The sequence below is a fragment of the Muntiacus reevesi genome, chromosome 3 (genome assembly GCF_963930625.1).
Source record: "Muntiacus reevesi chromosome 3, mMunRee1.1, whole genome shotgun sequence".
NCBI classification, from domain to species: Eukaryota; Metazoa; Chordata; class Mammalia; order Artiodactyla; family Cervidae; genus Muntiacus; species Muntiacus reevesi.
Genome location: NC_089251.1, coordinates 112,632,250 through 112,651,063, shown reverse-complemented (window position 1 = coordinate 112,651,063; position 18,814 = coordinate 112,632,250). Strand labels below are relative to the sequence as shown.

Here is an 18,814-nt window from a genome sequence, read left to right as displayed (position 1 = left end):
GGAAATGGAAAAACAGCCCAGTGACAAGAAGTACAAAACAAAACCTTGGTGAACTTTTATTTCTCACCATACAGAACTGGTAGCAAAGGCAAAGATTTCTGCACTTGAACACTGGATACCCCTCCCCAGCCACCTGGGGACACTGACAGTCATCATGTCCCCCCTAGAATCCAAACCCCAATGCTGGGGCCTCTTCCCTCCTGCCCAGCTTCACTGCAGGGAGGGCTTTGAGGCCGGAAAGGGGTGCCAGTCGCTTGCCCATGCCTGCACGGGTATGAAATGTGGCACAATGAACCAGGCTCCTCTCCTGCTCTGCCCCAGAGAGGAGGGTCAGAAGCAGCAGCATCTTGGCCCTTGCCTTTCTCCAGTCCCCTCCCAGCTGGTCAGAGGGGAGGCACCTACGGCCAGAAGAAGGGCAAGGGAAGTCAGAATTCACAGTTTGTTTGCTACAGAAAGTGCCTGGGATCAGTCCTTGGCTGCTTCTGCCTCCAAGGGATCCACCTAAAAACCAACTGAGAAGGGACAGAAACTGGGATGGGGGTAGGAAGGTCAGAAACTGGGATGGGGGTAGGAAGGTCCTTGGCATGTAGCCTAGAGAGACTGACTGCAGGCAGGTGTGTGTGCGGTGTGTGTGTGTGTGCGGTGTGTGTGCGGTGTGTGTGTGTGTGTGTGTGTGTGTGTGTGTGTGAGGTGTGTGTGCGGTGTGTGTGTGTGTGCGGTGTGTGTGCGGTGTGTGTGTGTGTGTGTGTGTGTGTGTGTGTGTGTGTGTGTGTGTGTGTGTGTGTGTGTAAAATCCCCAGAGGCCCTCAGGATCCTGCAATTCGTGCAGCTGGCTGCTGGCAGGCTGGCCTCAGAAACTGAGCAAAGGTCCAGACACCACGAGACATAGTCCTGCCCCTCAGTCTGTAACTGTGGAAACTGGGCTCACTAGGCTATGACAGGGCCCACGCAGGAAACCTGGGGTCTCGTGCCTGTCTCCCTGAGCCACTGAAATCATGTGGAAAGGCCCACTTTTTTGGCAAATGTCTGTGGCAGAGCCAGGGGAGATAACAGATTGTGGAGTGCCAGCCTCTGCCAGGTAGCTCAGCTCTGGGGAGACACTCCTGCTCTCCTCTCAGACACTGCCCGAGGCTCTAGGGGTGGGCAGCGAAGAACCTCGCCCATGAAAAATCACAACACAGAGAATTTATCATATAATACTCCCTCCTCGTCTGAAGGCAAAGTGACCAACAGAGACTTCGAACTCTCTAAAGATAATCTACTTGTTTGACGGGCTTGGTCTCTCTCCTGGGGCCTCCCTCCAACAGGTGGTGGAGAAAAGGATAAGAGGGCAAAGGGGGGTCAAGGGAATTGAACTAGGACTGGCGTGACCAGGGAGCAAGGAGCCTGTGGGCTGCTGGACAGAACGGGCTTCTGGGGAGCCAGATGCACAGACCGGCTGTGACCCTGACTTTCACATTGATGGGTGAATGGCTGGTGGGAGGTAATGAAATCTTGTGGAGGAGGAAGCTGGAGGAGAGAGGTGAAGCTGCTTGGAGTGTCAGTCCCTGGAGGTGTTTGCCCCTCTCCCTGGGGACCAGCCAGGGACTTCCCAGGCCAGGAAGGCCAAAGTACTTGTGCTGCCTGGGCCCCCACCTGCTGGCACACAAGTCCACGCTCAGTCCATTTTCCTTTCTGTGCCCTTGGCCTCTGAGGGTAAGGGCGGTTAGGAGGGGCTGGCACCTGGGAGTCCGCTAGTCCTCTGCCAGCCCCCCATGCCCCAGGGTCAGAGCTGAGATACCAGAGTCAGTGCGATGGTCCTGTCCATTCCAGTGAGAAGGAGGGTGTGGCTGGGGGGGCTGCACATCACACCCCAGGCCCACCCCCAGAGTAGGGTAGGTGAGTATGGGACAGGAAGAGATTAGGGTCTGTCTCCAGAGAAGTCCTTGCAGCGAGGAGGCCCCCCAGGGTCAGCTGTTCCAGGCGCAGGTCTTGCATTGAGTCAGGTCATGTAGCGAGTGATGGCACGAAGGGCATAGAGGAGGGCGGCTTGCATGCGGGCCTCCAGCAGTAGCAAGTTCACGTGGACCTGGGGGCACAGACGAGGGCTTGTTGGCAACTGATGTCACTTCTCACCATCCCCTTCCCTCCCAGAATGCCGTCATCCCTGACCACCCATTTCATCCTTCCCTTTCCTTAGGCTCTGAGTAACTTGGTGCAAGGACTGTGGGAGAATTTCAAGCACATTGATCCCAGTCATGACTAATCTCGTTATCCCCCAAAGCTAAAAACTACAGCTACCTCTGAGCATTTATTTGGGGTCAGAGGTTTACCTTCATTTTCTCACTTCATCCTCCCAACAACCTTGAAATGCAGGCAGTTTTTAATTTTTATTGTCAAGAAAACAAGCTCGGAGAGGCAAAATGACCTGCCCAAGGTCACACAGCTCCCAAGTGATAGTGTTATGATTTGAACCCAGGTCCTTCCGGCGGCCATTAAGGACACCCATTTTACAGGTGAGTAAATGGGCTTCCCAGTGGGCAATCATGGTAAAGAGCCTGCCTGCTGATGCAGGAGACATGAAGAGATGCAGGTTGGATCCCAGGGTCAGGACCTCACTGGGTCCCGAGCCCTCACCTCCTCCACAGGCTTCCATCCTGTTCCTCCCCCACGAGCCGCACCTTCTCAGAGTGGCGGAAGTGCCTCCAGAAGTGGTTGTACATTCTTCGGGTAGTCTTCTCCGGATAGCAGGCCACTGTCTTGATATAGACCTTGAGGTTCCGCTCCAGGAGCTGGTTCACCTCCCCGTAGTCATAGTCATCATATCTGGATGGAAAGACCCAGAAAGAATCACTCACACCTCTGCTCCCACAGAGCTCCTCTCCCCCAGCCCCACCCTGCAGAAGGGGGAACAGAGAGCGGCAAGAAAAGGCAGAAGGTAGGAAGCAGCTAGAAGCTTGGTTCCTCTTAGAAAAGCAGCTAATATCATATATCACAGGCTACTGGACTCGCAAGGGAATGCAGAGGCTGAGCACGCTGCACTGACCATGTGAACATATATTCACAGCATCCTCGAAACTTTAGTACAGGACTGGATACAAAACTATTATATACAACGTACTGTATTCATCAGTCTCATTTTATAGATGAAATGGAGGTTCAGAGAAGTGAAGTCCCAAGTCACACAGCTGGGAATGGAATTCAAACCCAACTCTGCCTGCCTCCACGCTCATAGTCGCCACTTTACAGCTAAGGCCATGCATGAAAGATAGGGCAGGAGATCAGTGTGAATATTTACCCTGGAGAAGGAAGAGGGAAAGGGAAAAAGAAATTGGTAGTCATTTCACTGATGGGCAAACGGAGGCCTATGGAAGGCAATCAGCTTGTTCAAAGTCAAAGGGCAAGTTGGTGACAGGTCTAGAAGCTATTATGTCCCTCCCCAGTCCAGTGAGCCGGTGAGTCATCACAGATCAGCGTGGATGTGGAAGACTGGTTTTAGACTAGAGGGCAGATTGGGTAAACAAAGGTTTAGGAGCGAGGGCCATGTTGCATAGTGGAGCATCCTTGACCTGGAAGCCTGACAGCAAGGGAGGTCACAGTGGGCACCCTAAGATGCCCATCCATCCTTGGCCTCCCCTGGATTAGAAACTTGTCAATGAGGTTGGCCAGTGGGAGACTGGTCAATTAAGCACAGCTCAACCCACGCAGTGAAATGTGATCTACAGCTAGTAACACACAGAAATGCACATTTTCTCCAAGGAATGTGCACCTTTTCAAAACTTTGGGGATTTCTGTTTTTTGTTTTTGTTGTTTTTTGATACTTAGAATAAACTATTAAACTAGAAAAGCAAGGGAAAAAATCATGTTCATTAAAATATACTCTCACTTGATTAAACTGAGTAAAATAAAGGAGTAGACAAGAAAGTCTTATTTTTGTAAAATTATATATGATTGGGTATTTGCGCATGGAAAGAAAAGACAGGAAGGAAATATTGGGTTAGTAAAAAAAATGCATTCAGGTTTTTCCATAAGATGTTAACGGAAAAACCCAAATGAACTTTTTGACCAAGCCAATACCTGACAATAGTAAGAACAGGTGGGATCATGAATGATTTTTATTCTCTTCTTTTTGTTATCTCTTTTTTCCTACATTTACTAAAAACTGAATTTCACCATTGGGCATTTCTGTTGTTCTTCTTTATTATGAGAGAAGGACTGCTACTTGGAATGGAAATACAAACATAACTTTCTTTGTATGTGTATATGTGTGTATGTATGTAAGTATACTTGTGTGTGTGTGTGTGTGTGTGTGTGTATGATCTCCCTAGTTATTTCTGGGGGTGGAACTAAAGACTTTCAAAAACTAAGCATGGCTATTATCTTTTATAATCAGCCAAGAAATACATTTGCCTTGAAGAACAGTATAGGCAGGAAGAACGAGAAAGAAAAACAAAGAAAAAGGAAACAATTGTGAGCTCAGATGGAGGGCTTGCGGTACACCATGACTGGATGAGGGGACTTGCACTCACCTGATGCCAAAGACACAGTGGATGTAATTCCAGATGGCCCTGCGGAGCATGGAAGTGTCTACTCCACTGTGCATGGCGATGGTGTTGTAGGTGAGGCTATAGGCTGCCTGGAACTTCTCATCCAGCAGCTGGCCACCCTCAGGGTAGAGCCGCTGGATCAGTGAGTAGCCATGGTCTTCCCAGGTATAATCCTGAGAAACATGGAAAGGGGTGGGTCAGTGAGTAGAGTCCTTGGGGCCTGAGGCTGGCCAGAGGGACGCCATCTTCTGCAGCACAGCTGGGATCTCCTTAATGCCTCTCTCCACCCCCGCAAATCTAACCCGCTGCTTGGTCTGGACCTGAGAAGCTGAGGAGGATACAGCTTGGTGATGACTTCCTTCCTGTGGTCAGGATCCCCTGAGCTTAGGACCCAGCTGGGTCTTTTCACCTTCAGGGTCTCCCACTTCTTTCATGGAATCTTGAGGGACAGAAGGTGCCCAAACTCTGATCACACAAACGACCCACTCCTGCTTGTTTGTAAAGCAATGCTGGGGCTTCCCTGGAGTTTCAGTGGCTTAGAATCCGCCTTCCAAGGCAGAAGACATGGGTTCCATCCCTAGTCTGGGAAGATCCCACATGCTGTGGGTCAACCAAGCCCCTGAACCACAATTACTGAGCCTGTGCTCAGCCGTGAGAAGCCCTCACACCGCAACAGAGAAGCACCTGCTCACCACAACTAAAGAAGGCAAGTACACAGCAGTGAAGACCCAGAGCAGTCCAAAAAAACCCTAACTAATTAATTTTTAAAAAGCAATGCTAAGATCAGTAGGGAGAGCCTACCTGGGCACGGAAGGTGGGGGGTGCCTGAGTCCCCCGCCGGGTAAAGTCCTCATACCCAAAAGTGGGGTCTTCCACGAAGCACAGCATATCTGGGTTTGCAGAGGGCTCCAGGATGTCCGCTGAGGATGTCAGAAAGAGGTCACAGTGAGGCCAAGGCACGGAGCACAGAGGCCTCCACTCCCCGTTAATCATCAATGGGGAGGGGGTGCTGGGGAACGTGGAATAGGGGGCCCAAGAAAGCCCCTCGCCACAGTGAGTGGAACCAGGACTTCGGCAGGAGGGCCTGGGGGAGGGAGTAACTCAGGTCCGCAGTCCAGGGGCTAAGGCCCCCAGTAACAACAACAGCAATCCTAACAGTGGCTACTTATGGAGCCGCTTACCCTGGGCCAGGCTCTGTGCTCAGCGCTTTGCTTCTGTTGTCTCATTTCCCCTACACACAAATCCCTCACGGGGGAGGAGGCTGGGACCTGAGACAGCAAGCGACTTATCAGCGGTCACACTGCCAGAAAAGCTACCAGGGGACTTCCCTGGCGGCCCAGAGGTTGAGAATCTGCCTTTCCTGGGCTCCATGCCTGGTCAGGGAACTAAGATCCCTAAGATCCTGGATGCTACATGGCCTGGCCAAAAAAAAAGAAGAAAGGCTAGCAGGCCTGACCCCAGAGCCCATGCTCAGAACTTCTTGGAAGTGGTGGCTGGGATGTAGCTACCGAGGTGCAGTAACATGAAGATGCCAGCTTCCCAGCAGAGAGGGTGCGAGGAGGGGTGGCCCCCGAACTTGGATGCCCGTGACCCTGTACCTGAGGGGGTCACCAGCAGGCTCTCCGACTTCTCCAGCTCGAAGCGGCTCTCCATCTCCTCCCGCGAGGCGCCCTCGTCCCGCAGCAGGCTCTCCTGCAGCTGCCTCATGCGCTCCATCAGAGCTTCCACGTCGCGGGCAGCCTCAAAGCCCTGTAGGAATGACCCGGTGGTGACCATCCACCCCTTCTCCCCTGACCCCAGAAACCCTACACGTCTTTCTCACATGCCGGGCCTTCCTGGGCAATCATGAAGGCCCAGGGCCTCCTCTGAGCTGGACAGCGCATGTGGCCTGTGCTTCCGGAAGTGATGTTTAAGCAGCTATAGAACAGACAGGTCTTCTCTGAGGGTCAGCTCCCCTCACAGGAAAGGGCTTTTTAAAGTAACTGTATTTTTAAAATACACACAACCAAGGCCACTTTACAGAATAAGAGGCAAACTTTTGTATTGTTAAAGTGCTAAAAGTCAGCTACTTTAAGCCCGCGGGGTTCCATGCTGAGGCCAGTCACGTGGTTATTTCACCTCAGGCTCACAACCCTTTATGATGAGGGAGTCTTTATCCTCATCTTCCATATGAGGAAATTGAGTTTCAGAACCAAATGACTTAGGGCTTCCTAGGTGGTCCAGTGGTTAAGGATCTGCCTGCCAATGCAGGGCGCATGGGTTCGATCCCTGGTCTGGGAAGATTCTACATGCTACAGGGCAAGTAAGCCTGTGCACTACAACTCCTGAGCCAGCACCCTAGAGCCTGCGAACCGTGACAAAGAGTAGCCCCGCTGGCTGCAACTAAAGAGCCCGGGTACAGCAAGGAAGACCCGGTGTGGCCAAAAATAAATAAATGCACCTTAAAAAAAAAAAACAAGACTTTTCTAAGGTCTCCCAGGGTGTGATAAGGAAGCAGCTGCTGCAGACAGGGAGGCACTGTCTTCTAGCCAAGGACCAGGGGCCCCCAGCTTCCTCTCCCACCAAGACTCAGGCCCCCGACTTACCCCAGAGTGGTTCAGCGAGTCCCTGCTGGGGGGCGTGCTCTGCTCACTGGGGGGCGAAGGGGCCTGGGGGGCGGGGCTGCCCTCAGGGTCCCCCTCAGGGAGGATGCCACAGCCGAACACGAAGGAGGCCAGTGAGTGGCAGTGTGTGAGCAGGACCAGGGCCTGGATGAGCTCGGCCAGGGACCAGCTGTGCTCGCCCGTCTTCAGTAAGGCCTGGAGAGAAAAGGCAAGGCCAGACTTGCTCAGTTGCTTTGCCCCGGGCTGCCGGCCAAGCCCCATCCCAGCCCCACGCTCCCCCGGGGACCCGCCTCCCTGCCCAGCGCACCTGGATGTGCTCCTTGGTGATGAGCCACGGCCGATGGGCCAGCAGCTTGTTGATCTCACTGAGTTTGCGCAGTTTCTCAGGGGCGCGGTGGAGGCCAAGCAGCCACTCAGGGTCGCCGCCAGTCTGCAGGAACTCGGCCATGTGGGAGCCCACCAAGTAGGAACACTGGTGGCGGGCGGCAGCCTGGAGGCGGTGGACAGAGCCCAGGTCACCCTATGCTTCCTGGGCCCTGCTCAGGGTGGGCACCCCATGGAGGGAACCGTCACAAACCTCACTGTTGCCTGAGAGGCAGGACTCTTAGGTTCTAACCCCAGCTTTGCCACTGGCTGGGTGGTCCTGAGTGAGACAGTGTCTTTTTGAATGCATAAATGTATATCTAAATCACTTTGCTGTACACTTGAAACTAAACCAACATTGTAAAGCAATGATCCTCTGACATAAAATAAAAATCAAATTTAATAAAAATTAAATTGCCTACTTAAAAAAAAAATGCCTCTCTTCAAAATCTAAAATTCAATGGATGGTCAGATAAAGCTAGGGCTCTGCTCTAAGCCACCTCTTCTCCTGTTTGTAGAATCAAGACCCCAGCAAAGAGACCTGAGGGCTGAACCCCACAATGAACCCACCCCTACGAAAGTCAGGCTCAGACCAGCTCACCATGATGGCGATGTAGTGGCGCCAGGAATTGGCCAGGGGCCCATCCGTGTGCAGCAACAGGTAGTGTAGGCGCCAGAAGCTGGTAAAGTAGTCGGGGTGCAGGCCCATCACCACGGCTAGGTTGTCCACCCGCCCCGAGGACATCAGTGCCTCCAGCCCCAGGTGCTGCTCGAGGCTCTCGGTTCCCTCCTGCAGGACCTGCCAAGCAAAGGTGAGGAAGGGTAACTCCCTCGTGCCCTCCCCACCAGGGAAACCAACATATTCATTGCCTGCGTTGTGATTTTAATAGCAAGAAACTGAAGACAACCACCACGTCCAACAAAAAGGAGATCAGGGGAGGAAAAGACATTTCATTAAGTGATTAATTAAATACTTATTGGACACTTTATGCAATGGTAGTCAATTCTTATACATTGCAATGTGCCAAGTACTGTTCAAACACATTATATATATGAAATTAGAAACTTATTTTCTCCAAGCTTAGATAGAAAGACTCAGGCATGGAGATTAGAATACAGCTTCTCCTACTTTCACAGAGCTTTTTTTTTTTGGCCATGCCACGTGGCTTGTGGGATCTTAGTTCCCCAACCAGGGGTTGAACCCGGGCCCTTGGTAGTAATGGTGCAAAGCTGTGCAGTCACTGGAAGCAGATGCAAAACAGTGCACATTTCTTGAGTGCTTTCTCCACACCGGGTCTGAGTTTGGAGCTTTCCCTGTCTATATTATCTCATCAGTTCTTCCCAATTTCCTGTGAGGTGAATAGTATTATTTTCCACCACTGACACATGAGAGAATCAAGGCTTAAGGTTACAGATCTAATAAATGACAGAATCAGAATTCAATTCCCAATTAAGTTCAAAGACTATTTCTTTCCTTTATTACAGAGGAAGAGTAGTTATTTATCAATGAAAAATAAGATAAGAATATCTGAGTTTAACATTCTGGGCTACAGCAGGTGGTTGCGTGCTTTCATCCATTTACAAAGGGTGAAAGGAACTGGAGAGTTTAGACATTTGTTAACAGCTAATTAACTATTTGGCCTACACATTTAGGAAGGCAAGGAGGACAAGGAAATGTTTGTCTTTGTTCAATGAAGGCCAAAGGAAAAGAAGGAAATGATTATTTTTTAATTTGTTTGTGTGTGTGCTTTGAAGTTCTCCCCACCACAAACCCCCCACTGGAATGTCAGTTTTGTGATGGCAAGGAGTTTTGTTTGTCTTGTTCTCATCTGTATCCCCAGTACCTAGAACAGTGCCTGACAGATTAATCATTCAACAGACACCTGTTAAATAAATGAATGCATGATCTGACTCAGTAGATGAAAGATGTCTCTGATGTATTATGTGAAATAACAAAACATAACAACCAAATGAAAAAAAAAAAACAAAACCTTCCCAAATGAACAAAAATAACAAAATCATGTTACAAACTATGACCTTGGCTCCAAATGAAAAGAAGTCTAGAAAACAGTGGCAAATGTTTAACAGTGATTATCTCAGTGGGGTTGGGATTACAAGAAACTAAAGTTTTCTGAAACACTGGAAATTTTAAAATAATGAACATATATTACACATGAAGTTGGAAAAAAAAACTTTAATACATGTACATTCAAGGGTGAGAAGATAACTACAGATAGTTCTGTCTTCTTAAGGAAAAACAAGTCTTGTTCTGGGAACCACAAGTTTGTTCATTACCTAGCTGTGTTATTAGCATTTTATCTCTTGGAGCTTGTTTCTTCCCAGTAAAATTGGGCTGAGATGTCTGTTTGGAGCAGAGCTGTTTTGCGGATTAAATGAGTCAGCAACCTGAAGGGGTAGTTTCAAAGCTGCAATTTCAAGAGACCAGAAAATCCCTCCCACCCACTTAATGCCCCATGTCCTTTCCTTCCAGGGGCCAACGACAATCTTAACCCCTTCCAAGCTTACCTCCTCCACTGGAATGAAGGCGCTGGGCCCTCGGGGGCCTCGCCGAACCCTGCTCTCCCTCTGCTCCTAGAAGGAAACACATCATGGTCAGTCAGAGGTGAAACGGAGGACTAAGAAGATAGTTCTCACTCCTGGAGGGGCCACTGGAGGGGCCACACTGAGCTTTAATTTTATTTTTCAATATTTATTTATTTGGTTGCACCGGGTCTCAGTTGAGGCACATGAGATTTTTGATCTTAGCTGTGCTATGTGGGACCAGTTCCCTGACCAGGGATCGAACCTGGACCCCCTGCATTGGGAGTGTGGGGTCTTAGCCACTGAAGCACCAGGGAAATCCCCACAGTGAGCTTTTAGAATCACCTTTCTGGTGCACCAGGAGTCAGGTGGAGATACAGACCAGCTTGGTGGATGGAGAAGGGGTAAATAAGCAAGGGAGCTCACCCCACAGGCTGAGTTCTTCTGGAACTGGGAAGCGACCCAGGAGTCCCACTACTGGGTTGCAGGGGCAGGGGAAAAGGAAATTATATAGCCACCGTGTTGCACTTTCCCAGGAGGCCACCTTTTGGTACCCATGGAGAACTTGTATGAGAACCTCCCTTGTTTGTATCCTGAGACCTGCTTACCAAGCCTCCTAGATTCCTATGATGTAGCTTTATTGTCATTTCTTCATCCATCACCACCTAGTAGACACCACGGCCCCCTGTCTGGAGCACTAACCACTGCCTCACCAATGCCTACCTGCCTCCACAGTCCTGGCCTCTTCTCCATCCTCTACCAAGACAACAGAATGAATGAATAAATAAAGCATCCACCCCCAACCCCACCTCTGGGACCAGGAGCAGATCTAGTGAGTACATCACCCTGGTGGTCACTAAGGAGGGCAAACTTTCAATAGCCAGAGAAAACTTTCTCAAGTGCAAATCTCATCAGCTGGCTTAAAATCCTGCCTCCACCTGCTGTTGCCTTCCAGATAGTCAGTGGCTCGGATCCACCGCCCTCTCACTGGCCACACCTTTTGCAGAACTAACTCCATTTTCCTGAGCACCTTCTTCTGACCCTCATCTGTGACCCCACAATTCCCAGTGCTTTTGCTTCTGAAAGCATCACCTTCTAATTGTCTGATTTAGGTCTCTGTATTTCCAGATTACATTTTGTGCAGAGCAGGGCCAGGTAATTCACACTAGTCTGTGAATGAAGAAAGCAGAGCTACATGGAGGGCAATGCTGATGGCAGCAGCTGTATCTTGACGTGGGTGTAGGAGCCTCTATGGAAACCACATATTTTATTTACTCATTTATTTTGATACCTAGGTGGCAGGGGTTGGGGGGGGGGGTGTTGTCTCAGCACTGGCTTTAGAAACAGTTTATCCAAACCAGAGTCATATCCTCACTGAACAGAGATGATGTCCCCCTAACTCGCCCCTCCTCATTCAAATCTAGACTTAGTGTTAATCCCCAGGTGTCCAGAGACTAAGGATTATAAATGAACCTTCTTTTTTACATAGCTAAAAGACACCCCCTCACACACACATGGGAAGGACTGAAGCTGAAGCCAAAGCTCCAATACTTTGGCCACCTAATGTAAAGAATGGACTCACTGGAAAAGACCCTGATGCTGGGTAAGATTGAAGGCAGAAAGAGAAGGGGACGACAGAGGACAAGATGGTTGGATGGCGTCACCGACTCAATGAACATGAGTTTGAGCAGGCTCCGGGAGTTGGTGATGGACAGGGAAGCCTGATGAGCTTCAGTGCATGGGGTTGCAAAGAGTTGGAGAGGACTGAGGGGCTGAACTGAAAAGCCCCCTGAGGGAGGCAGAGCTCTGGGGCTCTGAAAGATCACAAAGGAAAGAACAAGGATACAAAAGTCCCCGGTATGAGTACCGATTCTGATGCCACTAACTGGCTGTGTGACCCCGAGAAAGTCACTTAGACCCTCTGAGCTTTAATCTTGGACAAAGAAGGCAGTGGGGCTGACCGCTCAGGTCCTTTGCAGCCCATACTTCAGGGACCTACCAGACCAGGCTGGTCCAAGTCTAGCTTAGAAACCAGCACAATCCCCAAGCACTCCTGTTTCAGCTTTCCTCCTCCCTCACCAAAGAGAAAAAGCCTAACAGCTCTGTCTGGGAGATAAGGATTGCTGACTCCACAAACTGGGCCTCCCCCTCAGGCGACCTAAGGACAGACAGAAAACCACAGCCAGGTGTGGTGGGGAAGGGCAGGAAGGAACTGGGGGGGTCGGTGGGGGGGACAGGGAGGGCCCACCAGGGTACTAGGTAGGGAGGGACAGAGAACAGTTTCAGGAACCCCTTCCCTCTCTAAAGTCTGCCCCAGGAGCTCTCAAAGGAAGAAACTGAGGCCTGTGGGTCTTTACGTGATAGGTCCAGATCTACCAACGTTATCAGCCTCAGTGAAGATGATGATAATGATTTGGACAATAAAGCAGAATACACTTAAAAGATAGGGGCTCTAAAGACAACTCCACCCCCTATTATCTGCTAGCAATGTGAGCCTCAGTTTCCTCTCCGAATTATGGGGTAATAATAGTACCTACCGGAGAAGGCAATGGCACCCCACTCCAGTACTCTTAGAAAATCCCATGGATGGAGGAGCCTGGTGGGCTGCAGTCCATGGGGTCCCTACGAGTCGGACACTACTGAACGACTTCACTTTCACTTTTCACTTTCACACATTGGAGAAGGAAATGGCAGCCCACTCCAGTGTTCTTGCCTGGAGAATCCCAGGGACGGTGGGGGGGGGCGGGGGGGGGTGGGCCTGGTGGGCTGCCGTCTATGGGGTCGGACACGACTGAAGCGGCTTAGCGGCAGCAGCAGCAGCAATAGTACCTACTTTCACTGGGTAGTCATGAGGATTTAATGAGTGCCTCTATCACAGCAAGCACTTAGCAAGTCAGCGATCATTAACCTCATTGTTATTTCAAACAAGGGCTTCTCAACCCAAGCTGTACAGGTAGAATCCCTTTGAGAAGCTTTTTTAAAAATACCAACGCCAAGGCCCAGCAATTTTAATTTAATTGGGTGGGGCCTGGCATAACTTGCGAGGGAGAGCCATTGTTTCGCTCCATTCATTGATTGCTTTCTCAAGTATAAGGCGCTGTGCTAAGTGCTTTCCAGATAGAACCAGAGTTAATCTGTTCATTCAAAAGAGAATTTTTTAAAATATTTATTTATTTGGGTGCACTGGGTCTTAGCTGCAGCATGAGGAATCTTTAGTTGTGGTATGTGGGATCTGGTTCCCTAACCAGGGGAATCAAACCAGGGCCCTCTGTATCAAGAGCATGGAGTCTTAGCCATTGGACCACCAGGGAAGTCCCTTGACAAACAGTTTTGATGACTACATTGTAGGCAGCAAGAGTCTGAGTGAAAAGACAAAATCTTAGTCTTCCTAGAATTTACAAAGGAGAAAGACAAACAAATGATAAATAGGATTTCAAGTCACAGATTCCATAGAGTAAGAGAGTGTATAATGGGGTGGAGAAGTATGTGCAGTATTCCAGTCCTAGACAGGGGAAGCCACTGAGGAGACAACCTAAGTTGGTATCTAAATATCAAATATGTAAATGAGTTGATGGGCCTGTAAAGGACCTATGGAGATCTAGGGAAGCAGCATTCCAGACAAAGGTAGCGGAAAGTTTAAGGCCCTGAGGGCAAGACTGAGTAGATTCTAATCCAGAGTTCCAGTACCCTGCATGCTTCCCCAACCCAGACACCCAAAACCTGAGAGGAAGTGGACAGAGCAGGGGCCACCGCCAAGAAATGACACCTCCAAACCAGCCCTCCCCTATTTCCTGGGGTAGGAAGTCAATAATAATGGTAGGTAACAAAACTGATTGTCATGGGCTAAACCTTTATTTCATGTGCACTTGAAGAGTTTCCATTTTACAGATGGGGAATAAGGTTCAGAGAGGTCAGGTCACTCAGCCAGGAAAGAGGTGGCAGGGTTAGGAAACAAATCAGATATCCTCAACTGCAGAAATGATTCCCATTCTGTAAACTTCTCAAGGTCTCAGCGGCCCCAAGGCTTCACCTCTGGGGTTCACCAGGAGTGAGATGCTCCTTCTCCCTGTCCACATTTCCAGGGGCTCTGCTGCCCCAATAACAGCCCTTGTCATCCTGTGTTGTTCCATACCTTGAGAGCACACCCTGGATCAAGTTCCCTGTTGTGACCCCAGTACTTAGCACAGCAAGTCCAATAAAACCTTCTGTAATGATGAATATTGTTTATCTGCACTGTCCAATAAAGATGGTAGCCCCAAGTCACTTCCTTGGCGGCTTCTGTGGTAGCTCAGATGGTAAAGAATCTGCCTATAATGCAGGAGACCTAAGTTCAATCCCTGGGTTGGGAAAATCCCCTGGAATAGGAACAACTACCCACTCCAGTATGTTTGCCTGCATAATCCCGTGGACAGAGGAGCCTGGTGGTTTACAGTCCATGGGTTTGCAAAGAGTTGGACACAACTGAGCGACTAACACATTCACACACAGTGGCTGAGCATTTGAAACGTGACGAGTGCAGCTAAAAAGCTGTTTTAAATTCAATAAAATCTAATTTATCTAAATTTAAATAGCCACATGTGGCTCAGGACACACATTCACACACCTGATAAAGGCAAGATCCCTTCCCTGATTATATGGATGAAGAGTGGGGCAGGTGACCCACCCAAGGCAACACAGCTAGGGCGGGGCAGAGGAAAAACCAATGAGTTTCAGCTGAGAGGACCATCCAGGGCAGCGAGAACACCGAGGTCAGTTAGCTGGGTGGCCACTCAACTGAGAAGGCATCAGGATAGTTGTAAGGAGAGGATCAACCACCTCAGCACTCCGCGCCTGGCTCTGATTTACGCGTCTACTCACAATTCCCTTTCATATTAACTCTGACACTAGCACACTGGTTGCATTTAATCTTCATCAGTTCGGGGGTGGGAGTAGGGGTCTCTTCTGCACACAAGGAAAGATTAAGGTTCCAAAGGTTAAGCCACAGTTGACAAGTGGCCAACTCAAGATTTGAATTCAGCTCAGTCTGGCTTGCAAGGGTTCTGTCCGCCACCCCAATTAGCCTCAGCCTTTATTCCTGGTAGGCCTGCCATCTCCAGGACTCAGTTACAGTCTCCTTCAAGGTTACTCTGCCAGCTGGGCATGGGTAGAGACTCCCCTCCCCGTGGGCTGCTGAATTCAAGATACTTGCCTGGGTTTACACCTGAGAGGGAGTCAGAGTCCTCCTTTGGGAGAGGCATTGTGTGAGTGATGCCATAAACTCATCTCCCAACCATAATCTGGCTGATTTTTCACAACTACCTGGAGGGAAATAGGTCTTCTTATCCCTTCTTCAATCCTAAAGGAAATCAGTCCTGAATATTCATTGGAAGGACTGATGTTGAAGCTGAAGCTCCCATTCTTTGGCCACCTGACGCAAAAAGCCAACTCATTGGAGAAGACCCTGATGCTGGGAAAGATTGAAGGCACAAGGAGAAGGGGATGACAGAGGATGAGATGATTGGATGGCATCACCGACTCCATGGACATGAATTTGTGCAAGCTCCGGGAGTTGGTGATGGACAGGGAAGCCTGGTGTGTTACAGTCCATGGGGTCGCAAAGAGTCAGACACGACTGAATCAGAGCGACTGAACTGAACTGATCCCTTCTTCAGAGGCAGCTCACTGAGGCTCTTTCAGAGACCTGTTCCAGACAGGCAAGCTCAGATCTGACTTCAAAGTCTGTGCACAGTTCACAAGGGTCAGCTAAGCCAACAAGGGCAAATAGTTACGAGCATTTATTAGGTGCTAAGAACAGTGCTGGTGATGGGGCCTACAGTGTTTCCAGTCTAGCAAGGTACACAGACAAGAAATGCCTGATTACACAACTGCTACACTATAACTGGGATAACAGCTCTTGCAATGGAGAAGGGGGACAGGAAGCAGGTATGCAGAGGTGGGGAAGGAAAGACTTTCCTTGAAGCAGTGATGTTTCAAGAGCTCAGGAGGGCTCTGAGAACACACTACCAGTTCTAGAGTGAAGTGTCTGAAGGCCTTGACTTGGTGAAAAGGTGTGTGTCACAGCATGAGAGCTGAGGGGACTGGACATTCCTTGTATGTACTTGTATGTACTTGTCCAGCTTCCCTCAGGGCTTGGGCACAGGGCTCTGTAAGTTCAGCACCCTACTGTCTCCTAAAAGATTCTGCTTAAAACAGACATCTTCCCAAAGTCCTCTTTTCCTGAGAGAGAAGAATATGCAGAAAGGGGTCTGACATTACCAATTCCCCCAACCCCTTCTGCTGTTGACAGCTAGCAAGCTTCCATCTAAAGGCCCCGCCCTCAGAGTCTGCCCAGTCCACCTGGAGCTCGCTTTTCTCCCCATATCACTTCCCAGATGCTGTCCCAAAGAGAGATGAGCCAACATTCGCCTCAGGCAGGAGTGGCGGGTTCAGACACCCCCTTGCAAGAGACACTCTGGGGAAGGGGCAATACATGCTGTGGCCACATTCTAACAATACCGAGCGTGGCTGACGCAGGACTTAGTTGCTATGCTCCAGGCACTGAGCACTGGCCTTTGCATGTCTCCTCAGTTACCTCTCCCAACAAGCCCTCGGAGACAGAGCCAGACCCCGACTGGCTGATCAGAGAAGGGATCCCTTGGCCAAGGTCACAGAGCAAGAAAGTAGGAGGGCTGGGGGACATGAACCTGGAGCAAGTCTGCTCTAGTGCCCAGGTGCTCTCAATAAAGAAAATTATTACCTTTTTTTTTTTTTTCTTTCCCACAAAGAAGGAAACTGACTCAGAGAGTAAGATGACTTGGTCAAAGTCACACAGCTGAGAAGAGGCAGGAGCAGTTTTCCTTCCTCCACTTGGGCTCCTAAACCATGACAGGGGAGGGTGACAAGCTAACAGAAAACTGAGGACCCCCAGAAACCAAGCTGCTCAGAAAAGTGCAGCCATTTATTCCCAGGATCACAGTTCAGGACTAGCACAGGTCTGACTTCCAATCCCAGTAAGACACTTGCACCAGGCTCCAGGCCTGGAAACCAAAGAAACAAGCAAAACTCCCTGCTGAGCCAACCACACTGGGAAATCTTAAAGACACCACAGCCAAAGAATGAGCTGCTCTGCAGGGTGAGCCAAGGAAGCCTCTCCACAGCCCCTCCTGGGCCTCAATTTCCTCATCCCCTAAATGAGCGGCAACAGTATAGCTCAAATTCTGCTAGTTTAAGTCCTGAGGATTCAGAGAAAAGGCAGAACCGGAGCCTGCCATCCAGCAGGTGCGTAATAAACAAGATGTTCATGGTCCGTGGTGGTGGTAATGAGGCAGGGGGGTGTCAGATTGGGTGCAGCCGCATTCCCAGCCTCACTGTAAAGACAGTCTCTGCAGAACAAACTTCTGGGACGTCAGACCAGTTAGTAGAGCACAGCCAAATCGGCGCTTGGCTTCGGGAGCCGCGGCCAGGATTTTTCCCCTCTGCGAGCTTTCACCGCGGCATACCCGGCAGTCCGCCAAGGCCCCGGAGCTCCCGCGCCCCCAATTCGAATCAGGGGTGCAGGTGGGGGCGAGGGACGGGGTCGACCTTCGTGGGCCAGCCTCACGTACTCCCATCACCGAGCGGGGGCACTGGAGCCGGGTACACATCCTACCTAAAAACGGTTCCTCTAGCCCCAGCCTAGAGGAAGGGATCTGCGGAAGGGGGCGGGGAGGAGGAGTGGTCCGGCCGCTGCGCCGGGATTTGCCTGGACTTGAACACTCCCTAGACGAGGGCCCAAACCTAAGATAACCTCGAGAAGGCGCCCCTCTCTTTGGCCCGGAGTCTGAGGGAGCCGCGGAGGGCTCTACAATCCTACCCCCGCCCCCCGCCCCGGGGAGGGGGCAGGAGGCGGAGGCTGAGGGGGCCGAGGCTGCCGGTTGATGCAACCCCACTCCAGGTTACGCGCTGCATTCCCCCTCCTCCAGCCGAGGGGGCGGCTCACAGACTCAGCTTGCAACAACCCGAAGCTTGGACGCGGCTCTGGGTTCGAGGGAAGAGTGGCGTCGCTCGGCCGCTGCTTACCTCTCTGGCCCCGGGCAGGTAGCCCTTCAGCTCCGCGCGGCACTCGGAGTCCGCAACGATCATGGTGTGCGCCAGGACCCAGACGCGGCTCGGCGACCGCCCGTGCACCCGAGGGGCTTTCAGACAGACGCGCGCAGGAAGCCGGGACTGGGGGCCGCTGGGGGAGCTTCTAGAGCCCCCGGGGGTGTCTCTCGGGGTTCCAGAACGCTCCGAAAGCCTAGGATCCGGGAACGGCCGCCGCTGCGCTGGACTCTCCGCTTGTCTGGCTTCTGGAGGGGTGAATGGCCTCGGGATTGGCCGCGGCGCAGGGATTTTCACGGTCCGGGGCTCCTCGGGACTCCGAAGTAGCCAGCGCTGCTAGCGAACCCAGCGCTCCTCAGCATCTCCGCCTCGGAACTGCCAGCGCTTGCCGGGCTCTGACACCAGCAGAACCGCTCTGCCCGCTGCGGTCCCTGGGGAAGGGCGGGGACACAAAAACCCCCGCGCCGCAGCCAATCAGATGCCTGTTTCCCGGGGAGGCGGGGGAACACCGCCCTCAGGAGCCTGGGGCTCAGCCAATCGGCACCGGGAAGTGCCCGGGGAATTCTGGGAGCTGTAGTCAGCCTCCAGCTAATGCTGCAAACTTTTGCAAGAGGGTTTTAGTCAGAATGTTGGCAATACCAGATGAGAGTGACAGACCCGCAGAGTCACTAAAGCTGCATGATGAAACGGGACTTCACCGGGCTGGGCCAGAGATACATGGGT

At 51.0% G+C, this 18,814-nt stretch overlaps 1 protein-coding gene across 1 annotated transcript; it reads right to left on the bottom strand.

The window, feature by feature from the left end:
- Positions 1 to 752: 752 nt before the first annotated feature.
- On the bottom strand, positions 753 to 18,502 carry SESN2 (sestrin 2). The gene is made up of 10 exons (XM_065927573.1): positions 18,071 to 18,502; positions 10,019 to 10,084; positions 8,094 to 8,291; positions 7,437 to 7,619; positions 7,112 to 7,324; positions 6,125 to 6,275; positions 5,328 to 5,446; positions 4,509 to 4,699; positions 2,661 to 2,805; positions 753 to 2,068 (listed from the first exon to the last, which is right to left on the bottom strand). The coding sequence occupies exons 1-10, from the start codon at positions 18,131 to 18,133 to the stop codon at positions 1,982 to 1,984; spliced, it is 1,416 nt and encodes a 471-aa protein (XP_065783645.1). The 5' UTR covers positions 18,134 to 18,502; the 3' UTR covers positions 753 to 1,981.
- Between the last annotated feature and the right edge of the window lie 312 nt (positions 18,503 to 18,814).